This window comes from Symphodus melops, assembly GCF_947650265.1.
Source record: "Symphodus melops genome assembly, chromosome: 19".
Lineage (NCBI taxonomy): Eukaryota > Metazoa > Chordata > Actinopteri > Labriformes > Labridae > Symphodus > Symphodus melops.
In genome coordinates, this window is record NC_136709.1 from 15,946,674 (window position 1) to 15,971,935 (window position 25,262).

Below are 25,262 nucleotides of genomic sequence, written 5' to 3' on the forward strand. Positions count from 1 at the left end.
TATTTACATAGTGTAGTCCCAAAACCTTTTTTTTTAAATCCTTTGCGCAGAATATAAAAACTTTCACACAAGATTGTTCTTTACTTTATTGTCAGGAAAGTGCAAATAACAATCTCCTGTTCGCACTGAAGAAAGTCATGTGTTGGGACTCGAATATCAGTTTAACATTTTACAACAATTCCTCTGAATTTTTGAGATATCTGACAATTGGAGAGTTGACCAACAGACAGCACAGTGAAAAACAACTTTATTGACAAATGAAAACCCACATTGGTTGGCCTACATGATAAATGTTATACAAGCTTATTGTCTTTAACTGGAACAATAAAGACATAATATTCCATATTAAATGTTTTACAAAATCAGTGTCATGTCATTTTTTCTTACAGGGAGGTTGCAGAGCTGGGGGCCACAGGCCTGACGATGAGGGTGAGCTCCATGGGTACAGTTGGAGGAACATATCTCTCCTCTCTGAGCAGCCGCAGTAACAAATCCTCATTGTCCTGCGGCCAGCGGTACACACGCGTGTTCAGGAGCCAAGTTGGTACGTGCTTCTGCATTTACATTTTGAGTTATGGTGAAGAAAATGTTTTTAAGGGATATATGTGGTAGAGAATGAGAAAAATGTGGAAAATATTAACAAACTCCAAAACTTCAAAGAAATGCTTTTAGTTTGTGCTATTATAAAACAAAGAGTCTTACCTGGGATGCATTTGGGAAGAGAACAGGTATGAATCTAAAGTTCAAACTGCCTTGCTGAATAAATTCAGTCTGCATCTAGCACAATAAATGTTATATTATTTAATTTCAAATGTAATTATATGCTAAACATTCTCTCATAATTATATCTTATTTAAAGACTTACCATCGAGTGAACATATTTAGTCTGTAGACCATGACTGTCGGCAACTGATCCTTCAATGTCATTCTTATATTTTGGACTGATGGCAATAATAATTAAGTTTGATGGCTGTTAAAAAAAAAATAAAAATGTTAAAAAACGACAATAAAGCAATACAAAATGTAATCAGGTTTTTTTCACCTACGTCTTTCAGGTAGCTGTCCCTCCACATGTTGATGTCCATGCGTCTGATAGGGCTGTCAAATATGTCAATCTGAAAAATAAATTTTAGGAGCGTATGTTTACAATGAAATGCAGACCAGAGCCCATATTGTATTTATAATATTATAATATAAGTGCACACAAAGTGGCTTACAGCTGGTCGGAAACCTTGTTTTGTGAGAAAGTCCACAAAGGGGACGATCTCTGAAGAAATGTCAGAAGAATAAGTTATAAAAACATTTCCTGAAAAGAAATCATATAAAAAAATTGATATTCAGTAGTATAATTATATATAGTAATAGTATATTGCATTTATGTCTCGGATTAGATTAGACTTCAATTTCCCTCAGGATCAATAAAGTATCTATCTATCTATCTCGATTTGATTCAATTAGATTAGATATTTATTGCCAGTTGCACTGCTACAGGGCATTACAGGTAGCCTAGATTAGAATTTGTGTGCATTTCTCTGTCAGCTCAACAAAAAAGTAAAGGTCAGAAAATAGAAGAGCAATATAAAGATTGAAGAGTTGAAAAAAAATTGCAAAAACAACTAACAAAAAATAAACTGTACAAAAACATGATACACTTTTAAAGAAAAAACTATAAAGGGAGGCACTGTAAAAAGAAATACAAATATGTTATCTTGTCCTGTAAACTCTGCATATATATTATTGTACCTTGGATTATTACACACAGATTTTTAACTGCACCGTTTAATTGCACTCTTATGAAAAATATTGCACATCTGAAACAGGATTCAACCTTTTAAGGGGTTGCATGGGTAAATGAATCCAGTCTAAACATATAACCTGTAACTGTCCTTCACTAACTATTCAAAGTACACTGTTGGATTTATATAGAATTAAAATTGCCTTATTCCTTTGTTTTACATGACAACACATGTTTTAAAATAGCCAACACATTGGAACAAACTCAGGTCTTGAAACTACAAAAACTCCTGAAAGTGTTCTAAATGTATAAAGTAATTGCCTAAATCTAACCAAGCCCCGACAGGCCAGGCAGGTTTGTTAAAACAACAAACATTAATAATAACAACACACCCAGACTCCACCGCAAACGCAATGACAAAGACACTAATTATAAGAATTTTATTAAGTCCCTCATTAAACTGCTGACCTGACACAATTCATTTTACTCAAATATAAAATGATTGACACAAACAGCCCTTGAAATGAAATGACTCACGGCACTCATCTGGCAGATTGATGGTTCTTCTTTTCTCGTGTTTATGTGAGACTGACGCTTCTGCTGCTCCTGCCGAGCTCGCGTTCATCACGCTGACCTGTGACACTCCCTCCACAGGTGGGACGAAGAACTGAGGGACGTTAACCGAGACGCTTCCCTGAGCCAGGCTGGGGTTCATAAAGTCATCCTGACTTCTTGGCCTGAAGCAGCAACATAGAAAAACGCTCAAGAAAGGCTCTTCTGCTGAATAATGCTGAAAGGAGTTGTGAGGGCAGAAAGAGCTCTGGTTCTTTGCTTTTCGCATAAATATTAACCATGAACCTCAGCTGTTTTCTTTTACCAGTTGTGGGGGTCATCACAGGATCTTGTGGGGTGCCAAGGAGCAGGATAGTAATATGACTGAGGAGGGAATCGGTTGGTGGGATTAAAGTTGTGCTGTCTTTCTCCTGCAGTGTCATAATGCCTGACATCCATGGTATAACGAGGGTCTGTGGGTGCAAAATGTGAAAGCACCTGATGAACAGCTGATTAAATTCACAGGCAAAATACCCCCCCCCCCCGCCCAACACACACACACACACACACACACACACACACACACACACACACACACACACACACACACACACACACACACACACACACACACACACACACACACACACACACACACACACACACACACACACACACACACACACACAGCACGAGGCACAAATGGATTCAAATAAAGTTTTTAGCATTATAAAAACTCTCCCTGAACTTTAGCTGAAAGCTTTTTAGTTACACTTGTAAGTAGCTTACCTGTACTTGACCTAAACACACCATAGTTTACAATGAATTATGAACATTTTACATTAAACTCAATGATCTTCTCAAATGTTATGTTGCGTTCATATTATCAGCAGGATCTCTGCTGTTTATATACTGTATACTTCCTTTGCTTATTGCTTTGCACCAAAACACAAAGCAAATTCCTTGTTTGTGTAAATGTATTTGGCGAAGAAAAACTATTCTGATTCTAGAGTAAACAAAAATTTCATCAAAATTAACCATAACATAACATAAAATCTTGCTGACTTTCCTCTTGCATTTGAAATAATATTCAACATAATAATATGTACATAAAGGCAGTTTTGAGATGGAACATATAAATGCATATAAGTACTTGTACTTTTTATTTTGTTATTTTATTGTTTATATCATGAACTAGTATTTTAACTTTTAAAGCTGCATTTCATTCTGTAACCTTAACTTTTAATAATCCTTTTTTTTTTTTTTTTTAGTTTTCTTATCATTTCAACAATTTTGGCACCATTTGGTACAAAAAAATAAACTCTCTTGGCATAATTCTCCTACCATAGTCGTGTCTGTGGTGTTGAGGAGGAAGCTGGGGACTGTAGTGCCACTCATCATCAGCTCTTAGCGGCAAAGGAGGCTCAAGTTCCTCCTCATCACTCTGTGGACTAGAGCTGTAATCATGCTGCTCTCGAGAAATGCTGAAAAAAGAAAAGACTTGAAATCATGCCACATTTCCATCCAGTCCAAGTTCCTGACATTAACGTGATTGTTTGCCTTGTGTCACCTTGTTTTTAATGTATTTGCAGGTTCTGCTCTTCCACACAGGTTTGAGCTACAACAGCAGCAGTCTCCTCCAGTGCTGGTCTCCCTGGAGCTTGCAGGACGATAGGAGTGACTGCCTGGAAATGGCTGATGGAGATTCATCCTGACAGAAGTCGTTCCTCCACTGTCTGGCTCTGTGTGCTGCATCAGCTCTTCACTTTGAGCAGCATGAACAGGAGGACTCCTGCTGAACATCTGGCTCATCTGCTCAACTCTGCGTGGGCTCTTTGGGCAGAAATAATCTGCGTTCATGTAGCAGAGTGGTGTGACTCCGCCATGATGTGGATTAGCATGAAATATTCTGTTTACTGAGACTTCAGGAGTGAAAAAAGGAGGGTGATTTGTTGACTTATTTGAAGAGTAAACAACTCCCTGTGGGGGTACTTTTTCAGATTTCTCCATCCTGACCCGGTTAGCTCCTGCAATAAAAAGACAGGATGAAAGTCTGAATTTGGAAAATGTCCACCATTGTTCCAATGTAATTAAATTAAGACATTTTTAATGCTTAACCAAAGCTCCACATGTACACTAAAATTGTACCACACAACAACTTTATACATATAAAAGAAAAATGTGTACCGACTAGGGCAAGTAGACTCTAGAAAGAAACAAAGACCTACCTGTTCTCCGCTGGATTCTTCACACTCCTCTGGGCGCAGAGGCTTGTGTGTGTTACAGTCTGCTATATGCAAATTCTTCACACTTCAGCTCCGTCCAATCAGAGCCAAGAGTGTAGGGTTTGTGTGGCTCAGCAAGACCTTCGATGAAAGTTTGCTGAGGAGTATAGTGTTGACAAGTGGAGTTTCATTTCAGGTATTTCATGAGTTTTGTTTTTTTTTAAATAAGGAATCTCATTGTATAGGAGTTGAACAGATGCTGTGAGACATTTAAGGATGAAATAAAGTTCATGTTAAAAGCTCAATCCATTAAAAAAAAAAGAATAATACAGAGCAAAAAATTTAAGATTTCTCTGTTGTCATGAATGCAGGGAATTTCTCTCCAGTCAGCACATACACCTACCAGGTGATTTGCATATTTCTTCAGTTCAGTCATGTTGTCTTAGTGTCAGGTTCAGCCTGAGGTGAAACCACCTTTAATACCTCTCACAAACACAACCCTCATTTAACAAGCTGATGACTGATCCCTGCTGTCAGGTTGTTGTAAAAAAGGTGAAGCCTCTGGTGCTCGAAGAAGTCCCTGACATCTGCTCAGAGCTGATTGTCCCGAAGAGCTGAGTCAACAGAACAATGATGGCAAGATTGTTTATTTCAAAACCAGTTGTGTACAAGTAACAGACAGAGACAATAAATAATGCAGAAACATTTTCTGTATATCTACAGAAGTGGGGTGACACAAAGTGATGCAAAGACAAAGTTTTTGCTCACTTTTACGCCCACAAAAAAAAAAGCAACTTCAAAACACAGAGAAATGGAAACATGTCCTGGAATGCACCTTCTCACACGCAGAAAGAAGTTTGGCTCTTGAGGGAGACGCATCTCATCCAGAGCTGCAGGAAGAAAAAAATAATCACATAATAATGTAATTTAAACGACATACAAGACTGACCAAACTTAAGCGAACATAATACAAAGAAATAAACATGTTTGGTCTCATTAACAGCATGTTCTTTCCAGATACACATTATGGAGGGACGAACACCGGTATGCATCCTTCATTCCCGTCACGAGTGGCAGTTTGTGTTTGTTTGAAGCAAAAGGACGATGCAGAATTCTTACACAGCCTGCTGCCATACAATTATGCAACATACATTTTAAAATATTGCCCGTATAATAAGCAGTCAGCCGAACAATGACAGCAGCGGGAGAGGACGTCTGCCTCCTTTCCAACTACAAAAAAAAAAAAAAGCCGAACTAAAAGTTACTTTAAGCTGATCTAAAACTCATTGGCTGAAGCTAAAAATGCAGTGACTGCACTTAGTATTAATGCAGATGGCATATAAGTTGGGCTGGAAGAGTCCATGATTCACTAAGTTAGTGTGTAGAAAGCATGAAGGCATTCCTTTACATTATAAGAATATTACTAAACAAGAAAAGGCAAGAACAGGTGTTAAAGTACATCTAAGTTCCTTGAGAAGAGGAGAGTAGTATTGTTATTTTAACCTCGTTAAAAAAGGTCAGTGGACTGAACATCCAGAAAAAATTCTTTGATTCACTTCAGTCCACCGTGTCTAACTATTATCATTCCTACAGTTATTTTGTCCCCATCTGTTACTAACTGTGAGCCGCACGCGCTTTTCTACAAGCCAGAAATCTGAAATAACTTTGACCTTGGATTAAAAAACAAAATCCACACATTTCCAAAATATCAAAAGTAATATAAAGGAAACAAAAAAAGATAAGTAACAAGCAATTTATATTTACACTACATACAAGTTAAACAACATGACTTGTCTGGTTCATCCATGGCAGTCTTTTTTTTTTTTTAATTCTTCAGTCATTTCAGCTCCCCCTTCCACCTTAAAAACATCCTTTAATTTAATTAGATTCCTTTCAGAGCGGCAGCTGTCTCTGTTTGTATGAAGTTCAAATCAAGAAGTCAAGTCGATGAGCTTTAAAGATCGTGACAGCGACAGGATGAGGGAGAGAGAAAGAAAGAAGGTGGAAGTCTGGCTCCCCCTGGTGGAGAGCTGGTGAAAATGACATGAGATGAAGGCAGCAGTGCTCAGAGGTTGTCCCCCGGCTGGTACTGAGGCTCTGTGGCAGTGAAGTAGTCCTCCAAAAAGGCCTGCAGGTACTCAAAGGTGGGCCTCTCCTCCGGGTCTTTCTTCCAGCACTGCACCATCAGCTCGTGCAGCGACGAGGGGCAGTCCTGCGGGCACGGCATCCTGTAACCTCGCTCCACCTGCTCCAGCACCTCGCGGTTGTTCATGCCTGGAGAGAGGAGGAAAAAGACATGTAGGTAAAAGTGGCTTTACAAAATTACTTTGCTCTCTTCTCAAATTAGCTTGTTCTGTTAAAAAGCACAAGTAACTAAGGTAAATAAATAGTAAACGGACTTGAGCTTGTATAGCGCTTCTCTAGTCTTCCGATTACTCAAAGCGCTTTACACCACACACCCATTCACACACTGATGGCAGAGGCTGCTCTGTAAAGTGACACAGGGAGCAACTTGTGCTTGAGTGTCTTGCCCAAGGACACATCGGACATGTTGCATAAGAAGCTGGGGATCGAACCCCACAGATCTCTCGGTTGAGAGCCAATCGACTCTACCAACTGAGCCCCTGCTGCCCCCAGCTCAAGCTAAATAAAGAGCTTCACCTGCTTAGACTGTTTCGATTAGATACTGCATAATGTTCAAAGAGGTCACGATAGCTCACGGAAGGAGGAGAAAGTTATTAGACTGTATGATATTAAGAGTTAATGTGTTTTGTGTGTGTTTCCTTCTTATTGATGTGAAAGTAAAGAATGAACGCTCAGATTTATTCTATGGTGTTCATTGCTAAGTGATTGCAATTGGACCATCCAGATATTTCTTGTTTTCTTTTTGAGTAAGGGGCAGGCAAAATACGATTTATTCTTCTTCCTCCTCTTTTCCGTACATGGATTGGGATACAACGTGAATCTTTTATTTTCTAAAGTGTGTTTTGACATGTGCGGAAAAAAATAGGAAAATAAAAAAGAAATGAAATAACTTGTATTAAAAATAGCTTTAAGTTGCAGCCTTCCTTAAGTGTAATGATTCTTTAAATTCCTCGTACAGCCACTACACGGCCACAGCCTCTAAGGACAGAGTGAGATTCTATTTGGCAGGGACTCTCTCTGTATTTATTTTTCATATGTTACAACAAACATTATCAGGGCAACTCTCATCACCACTGCAGAGTACTTCTCCCCTAAGTGGAGGCTTAATCAGCCGGAGTAATTCAAACACTGATGTGCATGACTGGGTTCTTTAAATCAAAGCTGGTTAACAGATGTTATTAAAATATGTAAAAAATACTGAATGTACGAAAAAAATTTCAACCTACTTTGTTCAGTTTCATATTATTCCTAAATGTGTGTGCAAGATGAAAAAGAAGCCTGTCACTCTACATGTTCGCACCATCATGTGGGAACATCGCCTTGCATAATGCATGGTGTAATCTACATTATGCAACATGCTGCTCTCTTTTTCTTTTTTAGCGAACACAACCACAGCTATGGCTAAACGCTTTTAGACTACAATCTGCATTAATGAAGCGCACGCAATCATCCAGAATTGATTAGGGTTCAAATAATCCACGGGGTTTAACGCTCTCACCTGGATATGGCACTCTGCCCTTCGTCACCAGCTCCGTCAGCAGGATGCCAAACGACCACACATCGGACTTGATGGTGAATTTTCCGTAGAGAGCTGCCTCAGGAGCTGTCCACTTTATAGGAAACTTTGCACCTAAAAGAAATTCAGATACATTTATGCTCAAAATCCTTTCAAGAAATGTGTTCTTTTACCGTTGAAGCAGTAACTAGGCCAGTCTCATTTACCCCCCTTCATCAGGGATTTCATTTAGTGCAGACACGCGAGGACAAGATAACATCCCGCCAGGGAAAAACTGAACAATTCTATTATCTCTCTCTGTGTTGGCTTTCACTTAGTTGAACAAGTAAACGCTTAAGTCGCTTACAAGCAGGGAAGTGATCGTGTTGACACTGACTAACTGAAAACTGAAAGTCCTCCTGGTGTCGTTCACGTCTGCCAACAAAGTCAGGGAGGAACCCTCCAACCAGAGTCGGATGTGTGTGTTTAACACATGTTCTGAAGTGTTAGGAGTCCTGATACAAATGTGAGATTCTGTTGTCTTTGTGCCATGCTGTAACCACATGAGATCTTGTTTTCCACTGCGGTCGCCGAGACCAATTCCTGCTCATTTACTGCACTTAAACTGAAAAGTGGTGTTTGTATGTAATGTTTCTTGGAATTGACCCAGTGGAATAAGACATCTGCCTGTTCACCAACTCTTTTTCCTCTGACAGTGAGGTTCTCAGAAGATGCTGTGGTCGGGGAAGTGGAGGATATAAGAGACACATGAAGACAGCAGTTACATCGTGATATAACAACTTCAGCTCACAACTTTGACAGTGCGTTACAGGTCGATCCATGTTTGTTTTCTAGCCTGCATTTGTTTACATTTTGACAGACTGGCACTGTTTAAAGCAAGTTCCTTTTGACTCAAGTCGACTGCTTTCAACATAACTCTGCAGTGTCCGAGCAGGTCATTTGAACATCACTCAAGTTGTAAGTTGTTAAAAGGAATCTGCCATCCATCCAGCAGGCCTACCTTGTCTCGCTGTGTATTCGTTGTCTTCAATGAGCCTGGCCAGACCAAAGTCAGCGATCTTACACACCAAGCCTTCCCCGACCAGGATGTTTGCGGAGCGGAGGTCTCTGTGGATGTAGTTCATCCTCTCAATGTATGCCATGCCTGCTGCCACCTGGGTAATTGAGGAATTGTTTTGCCAATAAAAAGTCACGTCAGTGAGCAGCGTCATTTAATTATCATCATTAATAATAAATGACATTTTATGATCCTAAAAGTTGAGCAGTAATTAAGAGCAACAGTTCCTCTATTTGTATAATGTAGAGGTATGATTACTTCATGACTTCAAGCAGTGAGTCATAGAGCAGAGTACTATTATAGAGCTTCAGTGTATTGCTTAATCATTCACCTACATTCTATAGTCAGTCTTTGTATACATCAACTGTCATTATTAAGTGCTACATCGAATTTCTTCTTCTTCTTTCAAAGTCAAAACGTCTCAGTCGTATCCACTCGCTTAATAAACTGTTATCACTGGCATACTGTCAAGATGAAATTTGGATAACTGTGCTACAAAAGAGGTCAAATAAATAACTACAAACAGCTGGAGAAGATTTTTTCCAAATCCACATGAAGCAGCATCAGCAAGATTTGCTTCTTTAAAGCAGCGTACCTGAGCTGCCATGTCCACAAGATTTGGCAGTTTGAGGCCTCGTCCTTCTCCATCTTTCAGGAAATCAAGCAAACTCCCTGAAAAAAAACAAAAAAAACAACAGATGACAAAGGAGTCAGTGTCTGTTCTGGTTTCTTAAAGATGCCGGGACAGATCTGGATCAAAAGTAAGAATCAATTCTGAGGTCACACTTTGCTCAGATTTCTATTTGCTCGTGATCTTCCCAGGATCTCTCCGTTTCTGAACATTCACGAACAACAAGTTGTTTCTGTTTCACAGTGATTCAATGTTGTTGTGATGCCATATCTCAAAAAGGAGGACATACTGTACTGTCCATACAGAAGCATAAATCATTCAAACACTGTATAGGTGTGTGCATGTATGAATGTATGTAATATTTATAGTGTGGCTTCAAACTGCCTCTACCTTTGCACATGTACTCAGTGACGATATAGATGGGCTCTTCGGACACCACTGCATACAGCTGCACCAGTTTGTCATGTCGGAGCTTCTTCATGATCTGAGCCTCCTCCAGGAAAGACTCGGGTGACATGGTGCCCGGCTTCAGCGTCTTCACCGCCACCTTAGTGGTGCCGTTCCATGTGCCTGACAACAACAAAAAAAAGAGCTTTTTTTTCAGGGTAGTTCTTTGGGTGTCAGTGTCAGTCATTCTATCAGGGTTTTATTTCGAAAGGAATCAAATGAAAATTGAAAAATAAAGCACATGGAAGGCATATAAAAAGGCAGGTTAAGCCCAGTAGAGCAGACACCCCATGTACAGAGTTGTCGTCGCACTGGTCGCAGGTTCAACTCCTTCAGCCGATGATGCTGTTGCTTGTCGTCCCCCACTCTTCTCCGTATTCCTGTCTCTCTAGAGCTATCCAAATAAAAGTAGCAGACATATCTAGTTGTTGGAAATTGCTGTAGTTGCAAGTATGTTACCTAGTCTTGTTGTATCTGTCTGAGTTCTCCATTCGCACATCGTAGTGGAACAGACTAAATCTAGATAGTCTAACACTGAGCAAAGAGATGTTTGACATGTTTAGACTAAATACATGTTTGTGATGCCGACGACATGTTCATTTCTAAACAAATTAGACACGTGTATCTTCACATTCCCATGTGAAACAGATCATTTTCAAGTGAAGTCAGCCAAACTACAACAGCATGTGTCTGTGCTAACATAAATACTCCTTGGCAAACCTTATCGGACTAAACCATTACCATGTCTACTGAACTTGAAATTCTCTAAAGGCTAAGAATCTTTTGGGATTGTGCAGAGATGAAGCTAAATTCCTGAATGAAATCACTGAAAGCAAACACTCCACCCTGTGAGTAACATGAGCTCATTGTTAGCTTAAAACGGTCCAAAACATACAATATGTTCGGTAAAGCCGCTGAAAACTTTCCAACTCTTCATCCCTGCAGAATGAAGACGCACAAACACAATCAAGAAAGACACCTACCCATCCAGACTTCTCCAAACTGGCCATTGCCAAGACGTTTGATGAGCTGCAGCGATTCTCGGGGGATCTCCCACACGTCTTTGGTTTTGACAGACAGGTCAGTCAGGCGGGGCATGCCTTTGTGGCACGGCACGATCAGGCGGCAGCACAGCCCTGCAGCCCGGGCTGAAGCAACAAAGCAGTTTGAATTTTAAATAATCTAGCATAAAACAAAAGGAGAGATGTTTGGGGGTTTTTTTTAAAAATAGAAGTTGAATAGATGCAGATCTATCATGACAGGGATAAGTTGGTGTACAGTACATCCCATTACAAGTGTTGCAGAGTCTCACCGGAGTAGTGCTGCACCAGCTGCTGGAGTGTCTCAAACTGGGCCCTGGTGGTGATGTAGTAGCCTCCACTGTCCAGCTTGCGAATCTTATAATGTTTGACGTGGTCTCCCTTGATGTCATCCCAATCCTGGATGGAGAGGGAGTAGGCCCCTGGAACAAAAACAAAAAAAATTATCATGAAGACAAAAAACAAAAAAAAACAGACAAATTCAAGCAGACAAGAGCAGAACCTCTGGTTGACCATGTTTGTTTTCATAAGAGCACATTTAGAGCTGCATCGGTGCCCATAATGCAAAGCTTAAGGGCAAAGAATATAGTTTGTCTATATATAAGTTGCTACTACAGCCACATTACATATTTAAGGAGAAGTGTCACTACATTTTTATTTATTCATATAACACTGGTGCTTGTGTTTTAAATGTTAAAGCATTCAACACTTGAGTATGTGAGGCCCAGCTCAGTCAGAGTACCTTTGGTTGTTTCACTCTCACGGATGAGGAAAGTGCCTCTTGCATTGCCGTTGGACAGAAGTTGCCTCTCTGCGTCCTTTCGACCTAATTTTCCAAAATACCAGCTGCAGGGAAAAAAGAGGGAAGAAAAAGACTTTGAAATTCTGTTTTGTTTTAAAACTTTTTCAAATATCCTGTTGTTTGTTCTTGCTTTATTATGGGCATGGAAGCCAAATTTGTACAAAAGGCAGTGAGATGAGCTCTCAAATATTTACGATACGCCCTCTGCTGATGAAGCTGCCGTGCCGAGGAGACAGAAACTCTGTGTGTGAGGGAAGTTTTACTCACTCCTCAGCTTGGATGGAGTCCACTGGAGCGACGTAATTGCTGGGAATGTAACCAGTTCCACCTGTAGTGAGAGAACGGGCCTCCCACCAGTCGCCCTCGCTGTGGAGAGCAGGACAGAGGGAGATTGAGAGGCAGTTTGAAATCAACAGATCAACAGTCACACACGTAACGCAGGCACAAATAAGCATTGAGATATGGATGATCAGATATACTGGCTGTCTCATCTCTAGAGAGCACATCAAAACAAACCAGTGCATTCTAGTGCGTGGGCCTCTGAAGCGTTGGTGAATCATCTCGTTAAAATTTTTCTTCTCTTTTTTTTCTCTCAATATTAACGGCATCTTGTTTTTTTTTTTTAAAGTTATTGTTAATACTTTTGTGTTAATAAAAAACAAAACAAAGAATCCTTGGGGGAATGCTTAGAGGGGGATGTTCATGTTTGATTGACAGCAGCAGGCAGACTGCCAGAGAGAGAGAGAGAGAGAGAGAGAGAGAGAGAGAGAGAGAGAGAGAGAGAGAGTGTGAGTAAAGACCAATCACCATCTCACCACTAGGGTTGGAATATTTGGATGTCTCACGATTCGATTCAGCATCTCTTTTTTCGATCCTAAACTATTCTGGATTCATGATTCAAAGTCTACTTTTGAATGATTACTTCAGGATATACTCCAGCCATCTGTGAGACTGACTTCATTTCTTCATTCGACTGAGTTTAAGAGCTAGCCTTAGCACTTAACAGTGAGTGACTGATTAGCTTGTTCTACTGAGGCTGTGAAGTGCGGCTAGCACAGCTGCGGCTAAATCCCGACCTTGTTCGCACACTGACGTTAACAGGGCTCTGCTCCACGCTGACAGTTTGTTTGGGGCTCCGAGCTCACGTGTGCTGATGTTTTTAGGTTAGATAAGTGACTTTATTTTGTATTTTTATGACTTTGAATTTTATTTTCTATATAACAGTCACATAAATAGTGTACATAGAGCAATCTTTTTACAACGACCAGCTCCCCAACCCATACACATAGAAAACCAAAACCAAACAGGGCCAGCATGCAATAGAAGCAGACAAAAACTATGAAAAATAAACAAATATGAGGAGTTAAAATCGTAAAAACTAATAATAGTAATACATTCCTTCTCCTTTTCCTAATCCACCAGACTAATGCTCATCCACTTCATCCCCACTCTGGCCTATAATTAGTATCAGGATACATGCCCCACTTCGAAAGGACATTTTTCTGTTCTACCCTGCGTTACTATACAATATTCTTTCATATATGCAGCAGCTGCGCTTGAATCAGTCTCCCAGGGAAAAGCTGTGTATTTTAGTTTCGTATATTAATTAATTTGTGTGGTGGCTTTCACTTTGTAAGGGAGCGAGAGCTCATTAGACTTTGCCACGCTTCAGAAGATAGTGAAAAAAAAAAAAACAGAAGTCAAATGAGAAGTCTTTCTAACGATTTACTGTTAGAAGGATGCTTCCCAAAGGGCCACCCTCTTTTTATGAGAGGTTACAGCTTTAGTAAAGTTTAGAACCGACTGTGTTGAATTTATATTCAGTAGGTAAGAAGACAAATCAACGTGAAATCACAGACTCAGCTAATCACAGCTGATCAAGGGTCTTGCTCCACAAATATGTTTGTACTCTGACGACAGTCTTAAAAAATCATACATTCACAATGGGACTAATGCATTAAAATGAGTAGGTTATCAGTCATCCAGGTTATTGCATTTTCAAAGCTTGATCCAAAGGTAACTGGACATATTTGATTTTAAAAACATTTTCACTTTCTCCTCCAGAAGGCTTCTTCACTTCGAAACTTCAGTTTTCCACCAGATCGTTCAGAACAGAAGAAGCCTTCTGAAGGAGAGGAGAAACAACATCTTGAACCAAGTCCAGTTTTCTTTGGATCAAACTTTGAACATAGTTAAAGTGCTCTCTTCAAACTGGGGCTGTTACTTAATCCGTTTTAAAGCATTTAGCAAAGGTACACTTGGCTGCCAAATGTCTTTGATTAGTAAATATATATGAGCAGTTGAAGTTTCTGTTCAAAAACAAGTTGTAGTGGTGCCAGTGGCCCAGTGGTTATGCCAGGCGTGCCCCATGAACAGCGCCTACAGCCCTGGGTTCGAATCCAACCCTGGTCATTTGCTACATGTCATCCCCTGCTCATGCTTCCCAACAATTCCTCTCTCTCTCTTTCGTCTTGTCCTAGCCAATAAATGCAAAAATTGGCATCAACCAAAATGTTATCATGGTGTTAAATAAGATAATTGTACAGAAAGCTGCTGAAATTCTTTGTATTATTACTCATTATTAGTATTTTCTTTACACAAAAAAGGTTAAAGACATACAACCTTTGTGTAAGTAATTCATAAAAGCATCAAAAAAAGGTCAGACTTTAGATGTAGCAAACGCCTCATAACCTGTGCCAGGCCTTTAAAACAGAGACCAGATCTCTTTGTCTGCATCTGTTAAAACAACGTCTGACTCCAAAAGACAACATTTAAAACATTGACAACTGATTGTAAAAACAGAGAGGGAAAACACGACCGCCACCCCTCATTCTGTCATGCAAATGTTTTCACACTTACGTGCTGTTGAGGATCTGGAACCCTCTCCCCCTTTCTGAAGCTGAGGTCATCTTCAGTCCTGGCTTCGTAGTCATACAGAGCGACGAACAGGGTCACTCCTGGAGGGAGACACAAAGTGGCAAGAGAAGAAGAGGTTAGAAGTAGAGTTGTGTTGGGGATTTTGTTGTTGGTTTAGGTGTTGGCACTACATCTTCCTCTGATTTACTTTTTCTTTTTTTAAAGCTATTTTTTTTGGGCCTTTTTGCTTTATTGGATAGGACAGCTGAAGAAAGAGGAAATGTTGGTAGGAGATAGTGGGGGGTGATATGCAGCAAAGGATTGAGGTCAGATTAGAAAAAGGTTGATAGCCTCTATACATAGGGGCGCACAACAAAACCGCTAGGCTATCAGCGCTCCCTACTAATACTTTCATCTACGAGATACAACAAAGAACCAGAAATCATCTGGACTGTTTTATTTATTTTTACAGGTTTACTCATTCTCTCCTCCTCCTTTGTATAAAATCACATGGTTACACTTTAAATCAAGGTTAAAATTATTCACCATCAACTAGTTACTAGTTACATACTGGCTGCTTATTAGTCATTATTAAGTGCTAATTAGTACCTTATTCTTTATAGATCATTGACTAAGAGTTTAGCCTCAATACCCTTTAGTTTCTGTTTACTGATAGGACTGATAGAAAATAACGTTATTGTAAGTTCTGTGTTATGTTTAATTTTAAAGCATCACCTATAACTACAAATTATCAAATGACAACAAATAATGCTAGGTTACTTGGCCCCCCCTGCACTAGTCAGGGCCCCAGGTGGGCCCCCCCAAGTTAAAAAAGTCTGGACACACCCCTGCAAAGCCCCCCCCCCCCCCCCCCCCCATTAATCAAACAAATAAAAAACATAAAATAAATCATCAATTACAAGTTTCACATGCAAATGAAAGAAGCTTTTTTTTTTTGCATAGTGAAAAAAAATCATCCGCCTGCCGAGTCTAATCTGACCAAACATCCCGAAGGAATGCTGAGGCCAATTCAGTTCATCAGATGTGATTTGGAACGGCCTGAATAAGCCTGAAACTGTTCAAATGATTTCATTTTCTGATTTGATCTGAATCGTCCCCGGACAGCCTGAGCTCGGATAAAACGCCGCACATTTCCAGTTGCCTCCAAAAAATAAATAAACAAATAAATGAGCTGCCCTCTGTCTCATTGGCAAACACTGACTTTATTCAGGCAGTTCAGATGAGGCTTCTGTCCTCAGCTACTTTATTTAAATGCTCAGATAAAATTGTAGCTGAGTGCTGCCCTCCTGAAGTAATGTCTTATTCATATGATTCATACATGCTGCTGGTGCTGACTCCGTGAATGCAGCTTGTTTATCTGTGATAGGGAACTAAAAACCAAGTCATTTACATCAAAGGGAAAGATTGTACTAATTTATACATCATCGCGCAGCACACGTATCTTTGAAATCTTAAGTGAACGACTGCAGCTTCTTCACTACAAAAAACAAACAAAAAAACACTTTTGTGCTATTCAGCAAAACATCTGATCTTTATGGTTGTCAGACGTGCCTCACAGAATACTGGCTTTCATTTAAGTCGGACGATCAGCTGAATAACAAAGTAGTTGATGAGAACCAGACATTAAGCAGTCCTCTGAGGAATTAACATGTAAACAACCTGCACACTGACAATTGAGTTCTGTTTATTTGCTCTTTTGTGATTGACCCCCCCCCCCCCCCCCCCCCCCCCAAAAGTAGCGGAGGCAAAAGACGGAGAGGATGGACTTTTCTCATAATTGGGGACTTTGTGTGGCTTGACTAAGGATACATATTGGAGTTTGAAAAACAGAAATTTAGTAATATGTGACCTTTAATGTCCGGCTGTCTCAAATGGAATAGTTCAACATTAAAGGACATGTAATTGCAATTTTAGATTTTCAGTTCTGTAGCGTAACATTTCAAACAAGTGAAATGAGCGTTATAGAGCATTCAAGTTTAGCCATTTTCCCCATGTGTCCAATATTTATTAGCCTGGGAACACAAACCTGTAAACTCTGTAAACTCATGTTTTATGTGCTCGGGCAGAGGTGTCAGGTCAGACCTCCTATTTACAAAGATTCTAATCAGACCTGATTTGAGCATGGCGTTATCTGTAAGGTCCCACAAGACTCAGATCTAGGCCCGCTATTGCTTTTACGAGTTATATAAATTGATTTCTATGCTAATGAGAGTATTATTTAAATGCTCATTAATGCACAAGCTTTCATACATCATCAGTAATCAGTGTATAGATCATCCTCTGCCTCACCTGTTCCACCCCGAGACCGAAGCGTCCCAGACTGTGAGGACGTGTGGACTCCACCGAACACAGTGACGCCCTGGGAGGCAGCGCTGTGGAAGTTGTTATAGTTGGGGATGGTGGTGACCCCGAAGCTGGGGTAGTGCTGCGGCGTCGGGTCGGATCCATAGCGGTACCCCGAATTGTGTGAGATGCTGGTCTCCCGGTCATCAGTGAGTTTAGCTGCTTCTTTATCCTTACATTGGACACAGCCCATTCTCTACTTTCTGCGGGTGGAAAGAGGAGTCAAGATGAAATCAGCACATACTGTAGGTAACATAACGGCTCAACAGCTGGCTCCATTGGGGAAATTATGATTCAATATTCCATTATTCCAGCGTTTCCTTTGAGAGTTCCACAAAGCTGTGTGAAATATCTTTCAATTAGGCTGAAATTAAACAGAATACTCTAAACTCCATTACCAATTATACAGAGCCTACAGTGACAGTGCTGCACTGTCTTGCTAAAGCAATCATCATCATGTAAATACAGTATCTGAATGTGTTGATGATCATGATATTTCATGCTGAAAAAAACAAAAGACAGCTTCGTTGGAATGAAGAAAAAAAAAAAAGCACCACTTATGATGCTTTACTTTCCCACCTTAGTGAACGACCACACTTGCGAGTGTGGAATTTACACCCAGCCATTGCATTTACAAGCTGGCATGCCCTGTATTTGTGTTTTCTTTACAAGGAGCCGCACACCCATCAACAGATTTACAGCATAAAGAGAGACCCTGAACAGCAAACCTCTCCCTGGCTCTTCTCTGCGTCTCATGGGGGGAGCATTTGGCCTCACTAAAGAAAAGCTAAACCAGTCTCTGTAATGAGCAAGGCAATCTGCTTAGCCAATTAGAAAGAGCCTAACCATCTTAAAAGACCCACGCATACTAACGCACAGTCTGCCCCACCGTGTGCCCCTCTAAGCCGGTTCAACAGGACTATGCAGAGACCGCTGACAGCACGGTTGTCTTTCATTACCATTAGCAGCCAGCTGACTTTGGAGCAACTAATTGGAAACACACTTGTTTTCAGTCGCTGTGCATGAAGAGAGATGGTGCTGGGGGCAAAGCCCGGAGCTACAGCAGATGGAGGAAGAGGAGAACTATCACGCCACTTCTGACCTCGGATAAATCCACATTATTGGGAGAGTCGCTCACAGGTGGTGCCTCTTTTCTGCCAAGAGCGATTTAATGTAACAAGAAGAATGGTACAGTTTTATGGAAAAACACGTTTTCCAATATACAGATGAAATATGAGGTCATGAAAAAGTGACAGCAGAACAGTCAAATGACAGATTTAGGGTTCATCTTTGAGTTACAATATAGCTGATGGATAGCTAAAGAGTCAATCCAATTGATTGTAAATCACAACGGCATCACCCATGTTTTTTTTTTTTAAATCAATAGTTTGAGCCCCTCAATGGGAAAAACATTTGGTTTTGTGTATTTTTAATTCAGTTACATTTTATAAAAATAAAAAAAGAATATTTATTTGTCCCCCGGGGGGGAAATGTAAATGATACATAAATATTTAGTTTTTAATATCTTTTCATTTTTGTCCTTTTTTAGACATTTCAAGAAATTTAAATCTGTCAGTGTGAACCTGAACATCTTTTCGTTTCGGCTCCATTATGACAAGGGAAGTTACTTTGCAGCCCAAACTGAGCTGGTTTCTGAGCTGTGTGCTGGAGGACACTGGAGTTTAATGGTTACAAGGAAAGCTACAGAATATATGACCAAATTCTTTCTGGCCCTGTTTTACATTTACTAGAAAGAAACCTCAATGCCTGCTTCAGAAAAAAAAAAGTGCTAACAGATGTGTCACTTTGAGAACTGTAGCAGGGTACAGGAAAAGTTAAATACAGTGTTTTAGCTGCATCAGTGTTTGATCCTCATGTCTAAAGAAGAATTAAAACGCTCTTTGAAAGTTTTATCTGTAAAATGTTCTCAAACACGACTCTTTGAAATACAGCAAACAAACTGTGGTCGCAGAAAAAAAACACAATCACTCTAACCGAACATAAAAACACAAAGGCAAGTTTGCATGCTTCTTTTCTAGGCTGTCATTTGCATATTTCTCAGTATGCAGGAACAATAAGCTGCAATTATAACTAACCAACTATTGTGTAATTCCTACAAGTGTATTTCTCTACTCTGGATGAAGAAAAATCAAACAGCATTCACATCTGAATCGTTACAGGGTAACGGGTGCCAGATGAAGAAGATATAGAGGAGAAGCTCCAATTCACATTTAATGGAGTTTATCTCTGCACTTGACGTTTCAGGCCGTCGCTCTTTATCACACCAGGATCGCTGCTCTGCTCCCTGCGGTCAACAAGTACATGAAAGTTAAAGAATGCATGCAGACCAAATACAGAGTTAACCTCCGGCACCGACGCTCTACTCCTATGCTCGTTCCAAATGTTAACTAAAGGAAGAAGAACGAAGTCTCTGCAGAGAGAAGAAGATCATTGTGATTTATCACTGCCTATTAAACTCCATTAAATACCCAGAAAGGAACAAGCTCGGTGATAGTGTTACAATATAAATCCAGACCAAAGCTGAGACCACAGACTGAAATACAAGAAGAGGAGGAGAGCGGTTTCACTGCGTGGAGTCTACATCTCCTGTTTGCTGATATTTACAGCACTCTCTTTCCAGAGTAGCACAGGTACAGTATATTTAAGGTGAAACAACACCTTTAAAACATTTACAGCCTCTTACTTCAGGCAGTTATGTGATTTTTTCTCTGGTAAACATTAAATGGTGTTTGTAGTCTTGTGACTACTCCAAGTGCTTTTACACCGCAGGTCACACTTAGCTAGTCCCATTCACATGCCGACGATGAAGCAGCAGGAGCAACTTAGGGTTATGTGTCTTGCTCAAGGACACATCGGACATGTGGCTGCAGGAGCTGAGGATCAAACCCCCAACCTTCCAACTGAGACACAATCGACTCTACAACTGAGCCTCCCTGGGCTACACAGTCATTAATAACCAGATAATGGACCAGCATTACTTCACAGGCTGGCAGCAAACATACCAATTTCTGCAAGAACAAGGCAAACACAAAAACAACAGTGTGACAGAACAAAGCAGTAAGTGACATTAAAACCTTCGACGCCGAGCAGGTAAATATTAACTGCACCACCTGGGATAACACAGGTGTGTTTTTTTTCTGAAGGATTTGCTCTTGAACTGCAGTGATTGAAATAGCTTGGTTTCCTGGAGGGATCACAGTAAATGAGGGGAGCTCTCGCGTCGTCGTGCTGCCTGTGGAGGATTATAAAAAAAGAAGAAGAAAAAGGTCCTTCCCTTGAAGAGAAAAGGCCCAGGGACAACCACAGCTTCAACATGTCTGTGAGCGTTCTGCTGCACAGAAACTAGGCCATCTTGTTTTGTTTATATACGTTCCTTCCCTTTGTGCTTTGTCTTATTGTTGGCAGTGTTAGCTTGGTAAACATTTGCATATGAACTGTGTTTGTGTGCGCTTCGTGCTGTCGTTAAAGTTGCTAAATTCGGCGGTTATTTTGATTTATTACCTTTCGCTTCTAAGTGCGTTTACAGCAACAGGCAGATTCATCACATTTACAGTCACAACAATATACCAAGAGTGTTCATCATTTGCGTTCAGATCCAAGGGATGACTCCTTTCTGTTAATTCAATTACACGCATGAATCAACTCTATGGATCGTATCAAAATGTCAAGACAAAGCGCAGGAACATAATGATTTCTCTTCCCTTGCATTTCAGGGACGCACAGATAATAACTCGACTGCTCTGTGCTCAACCTAGAGCTCAGCTTTCTCCTCCTAAAAAAAAAAAAAAAAAAAAAAAAAAGCAGACGATGGCATCACAGCCGCTGGGCTTTTTGTCTTTACGTGGCACTGCCTGGGTATCGCATGACCACCTCAGCCTGCGAGAACCCTCGTCATGCTATTTTCAGACCCAAACGAACAGCTTGACACCGGGAGGGCCGCGCCGCCGTGATAATAAAAGGTCCAATGGGGATGGAACTCTATCTACTTGCCGTGTCGTAACAGTTAACGACAAAAGGAGGAGGCTTTCAGGAGGGGTTTTGTATTAAAGCCCCTCATCCTGATTGGCCAAAGATGCAGACTGACTTCTGACTTTGATGTCTGGCCACTTTTATTGAACTGTACGCATCAGCCACACTGTAAAATTCTTTCACACCAGGAATTGGAAGTGGAGAGACATGAAGATGCCAACATTATAGGAACACAAAGTTACAGGACAGGAGAAATTAATTTCCTCAAATAAGTGCTTTTTATTTCGAGGCTGAAGTGTTCATGATGTACAATAACACAGAGAGCCGGGGGACATGATGACATCCTCAGCCAGTTCAAGTAGAGCCGTCCGATCAATACACTAAATTAAAAAGACAGACATGTCAGGGTCACAGGGCGTGACTGATGGATTAAACAGGCGACAGTTAGATCAGCCTGAGAAACACACATGTGCAGTATGGAAACTGAATTTTGTGGACCCAAACAACAAAGAGCACTGGTTTAGATTTTCCAGTAGAGCTCAAATGTTGACTTATTTTGTGATCAACAGCAATTCAAAACATGTAAAATGACAATTTTTTTGGTTTTGGACCAAAACAGTACATTTAAAAAACAAAAAAACAAAACATGAACTTGGACTCTGGGAGGAAGGTAATGGACAAAAAATGTTTCTGACATTTCATATAGTCAACAAATGAGCGGTGACGCCTGAGTGACGTCAGCCATCTGTTACTGCAGGGGGCTAAAATAGATGATCATTTGTTCCACATTTTACAAGAAGGGCTTTCAGTTAAGAGATTAAAAAAAGTTGGTTTAACATCAAAACACGCACATTAAGACAGACAGATTTATTGTCCATTTTGTCTAAAAAATGTCTGAAAGTCGATGAACTGGTTTAGCTACTGGTTATTTAATGTGTAACAAGCTGTCCTTGTGTTATTCTATTATTCATCCTAAACTTACCTTGAGTTTTCGACATTAAGATACTTCAGCTAACATGGCCTTTTGTTTCATTCATACCCGATGAGTTCAATATCTCTGTTGTTCAGAAATAATCATCTGTGCAGCTGTTAAAAAGTCAGCTCTGTTTGATTTTCAGTGTGGGGCGTTTTTTTCACTCAGATCATTGACGTGGAAACAAGGTCAAACCTCCAACAGCCCTCCTACTGAAGTCATCCTCGCAACGACCTTATTAAAATACAAAATGAAACTTTCTGTTCATTCAGAAACTAAATGACATAAAAGAGGATATGTTACGATTGTGTGCACATTTCAATACGTTTGAATCTTGCTCTTGTGTTTACTGGATTGGGTACAACTCGGACAATCTCCTCCTTATGGCAACCATTCTCTGGATAGTTACAATATTTGCTTGTGTCGGACAACTGAGTTCATTCAGCGTATCGACAACAACACAATGGGCACATTTCACTCTGCTACAAGATTATGAGCACAATGAAACGCAGTGTTAAAGCTTTCAAAGCATTCTTCACTTTCTCAATGAGCTCGTTATTTGAAACCCACAGCTGAGCTTCATACAGGACTTACGTGTGGGTTTAAGACTAACCGGGCTTCAGTGTCACAATGCTCACAGTGGAGTGAGTTGAGTGAGTCATGTTGTTAAATCACTGAGCTGACTGTGAAAACCACCATTCAAGTCAGTGAGATTTGGGCCTTATAGAGGAATATTTTCCAAATGGGAGAAAATAACAAACACTTCTTCTTCTTGCTTCTTCTGCCTGTCAGTCCGCATTCAGGGTTTAAATGGTTCTTTTCCAATTGTGGTGCCAATGGAGGGTAATGTTCAATGTGAGAATGCAATGGAAATAATGATGAAGGGTTGGAAATCTTCTGGTAGATCTGAGTAACCAACCACAAAATGTATCAGTACTATACAAAAAGAGGTCATACTGAATCAACACAACACCAAATTCTTTGGTGCAGGTTCTCCAGGTCTGAGGACTGATACTTTTTCTTCTGTTTTGTATAATTATAAACTGAAAATCATGATTCGTACTGTTGGTCCCAAAGGAAAAACATTTGAATCTATTCAGTTAATCAAGTGAACTATTAGCAGACTAAGCCATCATGAAAGCCAAGGCTACAGCCTGAGATGTGGGTGCGTCGGTGGCCGAGTGGTTGGCTTGCGTGCCCCACGTGCAGAGGCTGTGGTCTTGGCTAGACTGGGAGTTCGGATTCGACCTGTGGCTGCTTTCCCGCATGTCATTCCCCCCTCTCTCGCTCCCTGATTACCAGCTATATCCACTGTTCTGTCTTTCCAATAAAGGCATTGAAAACCCAAAAATCTTTAAAAAAAAAAAAAAAAGTAACGTTGAGAATCTTTAAAGTTGAAACCATCAAATGTTTGGCATTTTGCCTCAATAATGACTCAAAAAATGTCAACCAAATGTCAAAACGCTGCTGATTCATTCTCTATTGAATAAGCTTGCCCTGCCTTGATCAATGAATGGATTAATCAACTAGTCGTTGCTTGTCTACATGAGAACAATAAATCATTGCAGCCCATCTACTGACTGACATCTGCTGACTGACAAAAAAACAGGAAAACAAATATCTTCTACTTGAACACATTTATTTGCTTTAAGCGCAGAAAGAAAAAAAAAACCTCTTAACATGTTCCTTTCTGTTTGACACGCTTTTTATTTACCAGAAGGGAAGGCCTGTGTTCCAGTTTTGTCTGTTCAGCTGTATGGACAGAGGGCACCTGAGGGGGAAATCAACATGCTCCATGAACTATAATCTGCAGCTCCTTTCTTTCACATAGGAAACATATCACGCATGCTAACGGTGTATTAGTCATACATGGGCAAATGGTTGGCTAGATAAGAGCTCCAGGGTGCTCGGTGCATGTTTGCAAACCTGGCTAACTCATTGCACATGAACACAACTGATGCTTGAGGTCCCTGGCTCCACACACACACACACACACACACACACACACACACACACACACACACACACACACACACACACACACACACACACACACACACACACACACACACACACACACACACACACACACACACACACACACACACAATATCATCATCCCCGGTGTTTGCCAACAAGATGGATGGCTGCAGCTCCAGATTCATCAGATAACCCGATTAGGACAGCTTTAATTGGATATTTAACGAGGTGGCAATGCAATTAGCCTGTAGCATATGACAATTATTCTGCGATGAATCAATAGGAGGCTGTCTGCAGGCCGATGTGGCGTTTATGCGTGGCCTCAGTGGTCAGCTCAGCTCTGCAGCGCATCCATCCCTGCTCCTGCTGCTGCTGCTGCTGCAACACTAGAGGAGCCCCCTCTCCACAATCTCAGCACAGCAAAACATCATGCACAAATACAAGACCTCCCCCGTCGCTCTCTCTCTGTGCTTCTACGTCTTCTTGGGCTGCAGTAAACCGCCTAATATGGCCCTACATCTGCAGGACTGGAGTGAATGTTGGCTTGACACAGTGTGTTATTTATCTCATCTGCTCCCTCTCTCTCTTTCTCCCTCTCTCTCTCTCTCTCTCCGGAGATGAATTCATCTCGCAGTTTCCCATCGCAGAATAGGGGACAAGGCGGGTGCACCCAATTGAAATTCAACACAGGAGGAGAAATTTGCGTGCTTACCGGAGAAAGAAAATCAGACTAATCCATCGGAGTTTCCAGACGGGCTTTCGTGAGGTGGAGTCGCCGAGGATTTTCTACTCTCTGTGACTGTTTTTTCCTCGCATTGGGGGAGAAGAGCGGTGGGATTCCAGTCCCTGCCGATCCAGGAGCTCCTGTCGCCGTCGTGCGTACAGATGATGACGACGGCGACCAGCGGAAAGCTCACAACAACAACACATGCAGATTCCGGTTGATGCT

General features: G+C 40.7%; 1 protein-coding gene across 1 annotated transcript; it reads right to left on the reverse strand.

Annotated features, from left to right (window-relative positions):
- Positions 1 to 5,143: 5,143 nt before the first annotated feature.
- fyna (FYN proto-oncogene, Src family tyrosine kinase a) lies at positions 5,144 to 25,231 on the reverse strand. Its single transcript, XM_079370568.1, is given in 13 exon segments — positions 5,144 to 6,786; positions 8,156 to 8,287; positions 9,174 to 9,327; positions 9,826 to 9,902; positions 10,252 to 10,431; positions 11,292 to 11,456; positions 11,621 to 11,770; positions 12,091 to 12,194; positions 12,418 to 12,516; positions 15,010 to 15,029; positions 15,031 to 15,107; positions 17,317 to 17,573; positions 25,026 to 25,231. Coding segments are annotated over 12 exon segments (1,614 nt in total). The 5' UTR covers positions 17,564 to 17,573; positions 25,026 to 25,231; the 3' UTR covers positions 5,144 to 6,577.
- Between the last annotated feature and the right edge of the window lie 31 nt (positions 25,232 to 25,262).